This window comes from Panthera onca, chromosome D1 (assembly GCF_046562875.1).
Source record: "Panthera onca isolate mPanOnc1 chromosome D1, mPanOnc1 haplotype 2, whole genome shotgun sequence".
In the NCBI taxonomy this organism is placed as follows: Eukaryota; Metazoa; Chordata; class Mammalia; order Carnivora; family Felidae; genus Panthera; species Panthera onca.
The window spans coordinates 68,338,737-68,348,401 of NC_138348.1; the positions used below are offsets into that span (position 1 = coordinate 68,338,737).

General features: G+C 38.9%; 1 protein-coding gene across 1 annotated transcript; it reads right to left on the reverse strand.

Annotated features, from left to right (window-relative positions):
• Positions 1–814: 814 nt before the first annotated feature.
• On the reverse strand, positions 815–4,250 carry CREBZF (CREB/ATF bZIP transcription factor). The gene is made up of 2 exons (XM_078433046.2): positions 2,604–4,250; positions 815–1,518 (listed from the first exon to the last, which is right to left on the reverse strand). Exon 1 carries the CDS (start codon positions 3,964–3,966, stop codon positions 2,887–2,889), a length of 1,080 nt encoding a protein of 359 aa, XP_078289172.1. The 5' UTR covers positions 3,967–4,250; the 3' UTR covers positions 815–1,518; positions 2,604–2,886.
• Positions 4,251–9,665: the final 5,415 nt, after the last annotated feature.

The window sequence follows — 9,665 nt, forward strand, 5'->3', positions numbered from 1 at the left end:
CAACCACTACAGTAAATAGAGCTAAACCTTAAAATTTCAAAACAATCCTTATTATATTCCAGAAATCTCCTTTATCCAACTACTAATCATTCAGAACACAATTTTCTAAAAATAGTAAGACAACAGTTTCATATTAATCATAACTTTTTTTAATTAACAAGTAGTGAATCGGACACTTTAAGATATTGTTTACTACATACTGAAATAAACAGATCTGTTGTAAATTCAGAAACCCAAACATTTACAGTAAAATGTGCTTACACATAAATATGATCAAATTTATTTAAAGCCCCTGTTAGGTCCTAAATACATGCAATACCATGTAAAAACAAGACCATGAAGTTGATGTAAAAAATGACAAAATCACTAAGTCACCAAAATTAGGGAAAAAAAAAAAAAAGGAGAATGAAATGGAAACTAAGAAAAAACAGTTAAAACGTAAGTAACCTAAATAAGCAGCTTTAAAAATAGGTGATACTAATCTCCATTCTCAAAAGTTCTTACTCAAGTATTTCCAAAAACTGCCATTTATAAAATGACATTCTAAAAATCTACACTTAGAATTTTCAAAGCATTCCAATTCAGAAAGCTCTGACTACTATTTCTCCCCAGCCCCAAACTTCAAATAATGCAGGACAAGCAATGACATTAGGAAGAAAATATTCCAAGGGAATGGTATTTTAGAAAAACACACTTACTGCTTCCAGAACCTTTTAAGACCCAAAGTCAGCATTAACAATAATCATTTTTCCTATTTTCATCCATTATTTTCCAATGTCATGTTAGAGATGAATAAATTCTTTGAGCCCATAACTGAAAGATCAACAAACCTGGTTTTATTATGACACCATATTTTTGTCATTGGTACTGCACAAAATTATATACAAAGAAATATATACAAAATGTTCAAGTATTAATTAAATTTCAATTCAAGGCTTCTGTTTCAAAAAGCTACATTTAACATATTCCATAGAGATAGCACAAATTAGTCATTTCAAATAATTTTTCCAACTACTTTTGGTTTGTGTGTGTGTGTATATATATATATATATATATATATAATTCAGTAGGCACTAAAAATCCATGCAGCTGCATTGTGAGGGGCTTGCTCCTGCACTTAGGTATAAGCAGGTTCATCACTCCAGGTTGTGAGTTTGGCTATTACCCATTCATGCTCAAGTGCAGTAGATGATTTTACAAAATATGCTGTAATGCACTGGAAACCAGAGACCAAGTTAGGTCTCAAATTGTGTTATCTAGCAACAAAACATTTACAGTTGTGCAAGAACAAGGATTCCATTTTTATAACCAAATAACAACAAAACATTTTATGTGTAAGATAACTTACATCTTTGGACTGCTGGAAAATACTTTTTAATTATGAACATTTTAAAATAAAAGACAGCAGAAGCCCTGATATTACCTCTTTTTCCTCATTTCTTATACTACCTTTTAAAATAAAGCAGGAAATGTGGCCAGCAGCTGGTCCCGTCTCTTCTGCCCCAACAGCTGTATCCACTTTAGCACAAAGAAAAACAAGGATGCTAAATATGTATATACTTTATCAAACAGTGATGTTTCACAAAGAATTTCTTAATGCCTCTTACACTGAAGGACACAGTAACTGAATCTATACAATCAGACAATGGATAATACAGTACTTCAAGGGAAGAATATGTCCCATCTTTGGAAAAAGTGTCAATCGTGTTCTTGAGTAGCCAGAACCACTCAACTTTAAAAATTATTTTTAAATAGGACAAAAACCTTTGAAATTAGGAGAGTAAGATTCTTTGTGAAGCCTCACTTTACACGTTTTCATTCACATTTCACAACCTTCAATATCTAATCATACATAAATTTAACCTAAAATTTTAATACAACAAAAGTAAAAATGTTTAACAATTTATTTATACTCAGTGATAAGGTAATCACTGTGCTGGTCCTCAAAGAAACATTTCATTAACCATTATTACTCCTCCTTCAATAACACAGATATGCATGTTAATTTCCAACCTCTCTAATGGTGAGATATTAAAATCTTTTACTCTGAATACTTTGTATTTCTACATCTCATTCTGAAAACTAAATGGCATTCCCAAATATTTAAGACATTTCTGTCATCTCCAGCAAAATAACTATCACATTTGTGCAAGCCCCAAATACTTATTGTCAGCCTCTAAAAAGTTGCTCTAACATTGGAATTCCAATTTGCACCTTGTACAACTCGGAACTTCCATTCAACTTCACCTGTTTCACTGTCTCCAAACTGTATCTCTATTAGCAGCTTTCAGTGTACAGTTGGAACCGATGTCATCCAAGGCCATGTCCACACTGGGGACAGAAGAGCTAGGTACACGCAAGTCTGAACAAGGGGACACATTAACAGCTATTTCAACCAGAAGAAGCATCTTAAATACATTATTGACCAGCACAAGTCTGTTTCCAGGGTGGACAGGGCCCAAATTAGATTTCCCCTCCCACCTTCCAAAAAAGAAAAAAGAAAAAAGAAAAAAAAAACCTCCACACACACACATTGAGATGTTGCCCATTAAAGTAGACTAAGCAGCAGAGCATGAGCGTTACGTGAAGAGATGGATCCTTACCAGGTTGTGAGGCGGGAACGACTGTTCTGTAACCCCTACAACGGAGCCTGGCAGGAAGGAAATCACCTAAAAAAGAAACTGTCAGAGAGATTTAATAGTCACATGTTATCATTAGGAGTTGGTTACAGTGTCACATTCATGCTTTTAGCTAAACACTTAAAGATTCAATATTACTGTTTTCCTCCTCTGAAATGTGTCCAGTGAAGATGTCCCACTAAGGTGTTTTACATGGTGTAAGGGAGTTGAAAGGGGTAAACGCGGATAAAGAGCAGATTACTTGACCCTACATTTTAAGAGAAGACGACGCCTTCCGGGCGCACGCCGAGCAGAACTCCACCGACACCTTATCCTTGTCCACATGAAGACACACTCCTCCCGCCGAGTCGTCCTCTTCCAGTAGGTCCTGCTGCTGCTTTCCCACGGGCAGAGCGTAGTCATGGTCACCGGCGGGCGAGTCTCTGAAGAGCGAGGTGGTCAGCCGCAGTCCCACGCCGCTCAGCCGGCTCAGCAAGCGAGCCAGTCCGGTCTCGTTGGCTAAGACGGCCCGTAGGTATCGACTCTCCTCCTGCAGTGCCTGCACGCGCTTGCCCAGCTCCCGATTCTCGGCCCGCAGCTCCTGGTTCTCGGCTGCCAGACCCCGGACTCGACTTTCCAGCCCCATCACGTACTCCTTCTTCTTCAGCCGATTGAGACGGGCAGCAGCCGCCGCCGCCTTCCGGGGACTCTTTGTCGCCGCCTGGTTGTTGTCGTTGCCGCTGCTGCCCGCGCCTCCTCCTGGGGACTTTCTCCGCCTCTTTTCGCCGCTGCCACTGTCACTGCCGCTGCTGCAGCCTCCGATGCCGTTTAAGAGCCTCTGCAGCAGGTCAGAAAAGCGCTGCATCTCGGCAGCCGCGGCCTCGTCGTCGTCGTCCCCTCTCCACAGGCCGCCGCTATCCGAGCCTCCGCCGGACGACGAGAGAGGCCCGGGCGAGCTGAGTCCGGGCTCCAGGTGCCAGTCCGGTTGCCGGGGGTCCAAAAGATCTGCCAGTTCCAGCCCGGAAAGAAAGTCCATGTCCTCCGTCTCCTCCCCGGGGACGCTGGCGATCGCCTCCTCCTCCATCTCCTCCGGCGAGGGCGCGCGCACGGCCACGCCGCCGCGGCCCCCACTCCCGGCCTCCAACTCGCCCTCGTCGCCGCGCGGCTGCTTGCGGCCGGGAGATCCGGCCGCCGCCGTCTCTTCCTCCTCCGCCGCCGCCGCTGCAGCCGCCGCCGCCCGGGTCAGGTCCGGGGGCAGCAAGCAGGTCGCGGCCGGCGCCGGACTCTCGCTGCGGGTTGGGGAGTCGCTGCCTGAGGCCGCCAGCAGTTTGGTCAGGCTATGCCTCATGGGGCCCAGCGGCGGGCCCACGTAGGCCCCGGCCCCTCAGACCGGGCCTCGCGGGCCCCCAAGGACCCCAGACCCCCAGCGCGGGGAGCCAGGGAGCTGGCCACAGCGAAATGAAGGGGAAGATCCGAGACGCCTCCCGCGCCACTTGACTGGTCGACCCCCCGCGCTGGGGCGGGGGGTGGGGGGGAAGGGATAGGAGATCGAAGCGGCGAGGCCCAACGATGACTCGACCGCGCCACCCAGACAACGGCCTGGCCGGAAGTCGGTTGATCTTACCTCAGCCCCTCCCACGGCGTTTCGCGCTCCACTGAGCTCTAGTATCGCGAGAGTTCAGTAAGGTCCGGAGTGGGAGTAATTTCAGCTTTCCAGTGATGTCATAGTAACAGCGGCAAAAATAACAAACCCCGAATTTATCAAGAAGTGGTCTACTCTCTCCGCCCTCACTTCTCAACCCTGCATATTCTAGCTTCCACTTCCAGTGAAACGACTCTCTCAGAAATGATCTTTTAAATACCAAATTTACGAAAAATCTTAAAGTTACCCTGCATGTCCATGGAATTTTAAGACTGGTGATAAAACACCGCTTGAATGAATCCTTTCCCCTTCTGTTGTAATACAAGATCATTTCATTCAAACACAGAGTGCTAGGGGAAAAAAGTAAATAAGTCATTTATATATAATTTAATTTCCAAGTTTTAATTATAATTTTATTAAAACGTCTAGGCCATTTCTATGCCTTTTCTAAACAACAAAAAATGGTCTTTTCCTTGTCTGTAATAAGATTGTAAACGCATTTTCTGTGTGTATTCTGTAGTTGGCGTATTGTGAGCATGTGTGGGTGTGCATATGCGCGCCAGTCTTTTTGTACTGTCGCTACCTCATGGTTTGAGCGATGGTTGTATTGCTGGTTGTGTTAAATAGAATGAATCGTGTGTGTGACTTTTTTCCTCTTTGTTTTATCTGGGAGTTGTTCATGAAACTGACAGATGTTTTTCCTAAAAAGGACTGTTGTTACCAGTTTTCAAAGACAATACTTTTCTGGTTTTTCCTGAATGAGCCCAATTTTGTTGCTGTTTTTCAGCTATCAGGGTAAAAAAGAGTACTCTTAAAATCCCTGTAGCCAAGTTGAACACCCTTGTTGTATTCTTTTCTCTGTTCATTGTGTTCACAATTTTATGAACGTACTTAGATGTATAGTTGTGATAACCACAGTTTTTGTTTGGTTTTTTTTATTTTATATTTTGTTTATTCTGGTCAATATTTTAGGATCACATATTCTTTGACATCAACTTTTCTTTAAATCATAAAAGAAATTCTAATTTAAAAATAGATATTGAAATGGACTACATTATCGACGCTAACTCTTCTCCTTATAACTCTAGGGTTTCAACTAAATTTCTGTCCAAGTTCTTTAGGAATTTTAAAGCTTTTTTCCCTTTCAAGGCTACATACACATTTACTTTTGTGACAATGCTGTGGTCTCCCTCCCTCAAGATAACAAGAAAGATACATCTCTATCAGGTAGAATATATAATTCCCTAAAATAGTTTTAACATAAGGTTCATTGATTCATTTTACAAATGATATCTGAAGCATATTTTTTTTAATTTAACCACAATATTATCTGTTACAATTTCTAATGGCTTGCCTAAGAAAATAGCCATTTAAGAAGAATACATTAGGAAGTGTAGATGCAAAATATGAAATCTAAGATAATGATTCCCAAAATCAGGTGAATGAAAATACTACTCAGGGAGCTAATGAATATGTAAATTACCCATAGACTGGTCTGTAGGTTTGTGTAACACAGGAAATCAAAATTCTGCCAAACACCTCTAGTGGCTCTAGTGATGATTGGACCATAATAATAGGGTCTCTCAATTTAATCCCCATAGAAAATTAAGGCGTCAGTCTCTTTCTTTAGAAGCTTTACTGCATAAGAAATTGTTTCACTAAAATAGTTGAATATTTTTTATAATCAGTTTTATATATTTTATCTTTGCATAATAAATAGATATATATCAATTTTTAAAGTTTCCAAATATTTCACAGAATATATGAAAGAATAATACAGTATCCACTCTAATTCAGCAATACTACCCAATATCCAGACTCAACAATTCAACAATTATCATTTGCCAAATGTGCTTTATCTGTTTATAAATGTTTGTAAAACATAAATTTTGGTGAATCATTCCAAAGTTGCAGAGAACACATATCACCCCAACATACTTAAGTATGTATCTCTAAGCATAAGAACGTTCTCTTTCATAATCATAATACTCTTATTAAGCCTTGAGAAGATTAACAATAATTTATTAAAATTATCTGTTGTCCATGCCATCTTCAAATTTCCTCATCTTTCCTGAAGATAATCTTTTATAGTGGATACTTTCTTTTGAGACAGGATCCAAACAAGGGTCACTTGTTACATTTGGCTATGTTTTTGAGAAGTTTTTTTCCCATTTCTCAAACTCGAATAATAATCCCTCCCATTTTTTAGCTTTTCTTACTATTGGCTTTTTGAAGAGAGAAGGTCATGTGTCTTAAAAAACACACCACATTCTGGATATGTCTGTTTCCTCATGGTGTATCTTGTTCTCTAACCCCACAAAGTATTTGAGATTTGAAGCACTCTACAAGTACATTAGAATACAGTGAAACAAAAAAATTCAAAAATTTTAAAAGCAAGGCCAATGAAGATATAGAGGAAATGGGAAGATAAGGAGTTCCAAAAGGGGGGAAAGTTTGATTGGAATAGGATAGACATAAAATCTTACAGTTACTCAAGTTGAGTTAACAATAGACTAAACTTCCCTGGCAAATCAAAAGGGAAAAATTTTCCTTCTTTGCCCACGAATTAACTTTATATGAATTCCTTTATCCACTTTTCAGATTTTAGGTCTTAAGAAACTTCTCTGAGGTTACTGAATAAGTACTGAATAAGTAGCAAATAGCCTTCAACAAATAGCTACTTTTTTATGGTTGTTTCTTACAGGGATAGAAAGCAAGTTCCAGGAACGATGGACACTAATAAATCCCAAATATCTAGAACAGTACCTGCCACAGCTTAGGTTTCAATCATATTTATTAAATGGGGTAATAAAAAAGGTCTCCAGTTTCATAAAGAAGGTCTCCAGTTCCAGCTGAAGGTATAACACAAAATTCAACCGTGCAATTCTGCAAAGAACAAAAATAAATATGAGCTATGGTATCTAGAAGAATAAAGAAAGAAAGAACATGTACGTCTTTCCTAACTTTCCCGTTGGGAAAGGTTTTGCTGCAGCAAAGCAGCAAACAGTGCAAGGTGCTTGCTATATGCTCTGGCCCCTCTTGGGTTACAGGCGCTTGTGTGGCTGGTAATCCCATTCAACTGAATTTTCTCCTTAGGCAAATCTCCTATATTCTCAAGATCATGGATTGATTTCTTATATTTTTCCCTAAATTGCAAGATTTTGGTTTAAATGCATGTATTTTAAGAGGCTCTCCAATCGGATTAAAAGTAGAAAACTGAAGGAGAATTTTTTACAATGTAGCCTCAGAAGACAAAAAAGCAACAAAGCAAGGGTAAACCTCCTAGAAAATGTGTCTTCTCCCCTTCACTATCACTCCCTTTTCTTCTATTCATTCTTCTCACTCTTTCTTTACAGATGTTTTGTGGGTTTTCTTTTTCTGGTTATAATGATTATTGCAAAAGATTCAGATGGTGTAGAAATGTATAAATGAGTAACAAGATATTACAACCTGTCCAACCTAACTACTCCAAAATAACTGTTACTAAAATTTGGGTATATCATAGTTTTTCTATGTACAGACACTTGTTTTGATTTTATTTCTTTGAACTCAACTGTTCTGGCATGAATATATTGTGGATATCTTTCAGACAACTAGTACAGACTCACACGCTTTTTTTAAATTTTTTTAATGTTTGTTTTTGAGAGAGAGGGGCAGATCGAGAGTGGGGAGGGACAGAGAGAGAGGGAGACACAGAATCAGAAGCAGACTCCAGGCTCTGAGCTGTCAGCACAGAGCCCCATGTGGGGCTCAAACTCATGAACTGTGAGATCATGACCTGAGCTGAACATGCTCAACCAACTGAGCCACCCAGGTGCCACCACCACCCCCCCCCCCCCCCGCCCCCGGCCACGTGCTTATTTCTGATGACTGTCTAGAATGCCATTACATGAACTTTCCAACTTATTCAACCAGTTTCTATAACACTTAGGTTGCATTGACTTTTTCACTATCATAAACCACATGATAATATTGTACAAATATCTTTGTTCACTTAGAGCGTTCTTAGGATAAATTCTTGAAAGCAGAATTTTTAGATACCATTTTTATACAGAGATCTTCATTACCTACAGAAAGGTATCTCTCACCAATGATGTGCAACAGTAGTTAGTCCTATGCACTCAAAGACAGTGGACTTGTTCTTTTTAAAATGGCCAATCCAAAAATAAAAAGTGGCATCTTTTGTGTCAATTTGTGTTTCTTTGATTATTAGAGGGCTGAATGTTTTTCACATGACCACTTGACGTGTAATGTGAACAACCTGTTCACCTCTGAGCTCATTTTTCTTTGCAGTGGGAAAAAGTATTTGTCTTTTTCCTTCTTGATTTATATGAATTCTTTGCATTACAAGGATAATGTACCTTTATTTCCTATATATGTCCCGATTTTGTTCCTCAGTTGAACATACATTTGGGGAGAGAAGAAGTGAAATTGCTTGTTTTGCTATAATTTTTAAATAGTCTATCAAAGTGTTCTTCATGGTTTCTGGCTTTGGTTTTAAGGCTAATAAGGCTTTATTAGCCTAAATAATACTTCTTAATTACTTCAATTCACATTTTACTAAAAGTTTTTCACAATATGATTATTTATTTCATCTAGTTACAAATGGAATTTGTTCTTGTATAAATTATGATATAGGAATATAATTCTTCAAAAAGTTATTTGCCACAATACAATTTATTGAACAATGCAGACTTGCTCCACAGATTTCCCAGCACACCTGCCACATATTAAATTCTTATGTATAGTTGGGTCTATCTCTGGTCTTTTTCTTCAGTTCCATTTGTCAGTATAACCATTCTGAGAGAAAAACCACTCAATTTTTTAAAATGCTTATTTATTTATTTTGAAATAGAGAGCATGAGTGGGAGAGAGGCAGAGAAAGGGGAAAGAGAGAATCCCAAGCAGGCTGTGTACTGTTAGCACAGAGCCCATCACAGGGTTCAATGAGATCATGACCTGAGCCAAAATCAAAAGTCAGATGCTTAACCAACTGAGTGACCCAGATGCCCTCAAATCACTGTTTTTTACAATGTTTTCTAATAACTCATAGGGCAAGTCCTTCTTTGCTGGTCTTACTTTCTCAGAATTTTCTATCTATATTTGAATATTTATTCTACCAGATAACTTTATAAAATTTTCCAAGTTCAAAAAGACCTGGAGTTTTCATGGAAATTGCATTAAATTTATTAATTTTTTCAAGTTATCTTATGTATTTTTTTTTTTTTGTCACTGGACTAGGTTATTTCTTCTTTTATATTTTCTAAATTGCTATGTGGGAAAGCTTTTGATCTTTTTTGTTAAATTTTTTACTGACTATCCCACTAGACTTTCTTAATAGTTTTTATTTTCAGCTTATTCATTCAAATTTTTCTAGTAGACAATTATATCATCTTATGGTATAT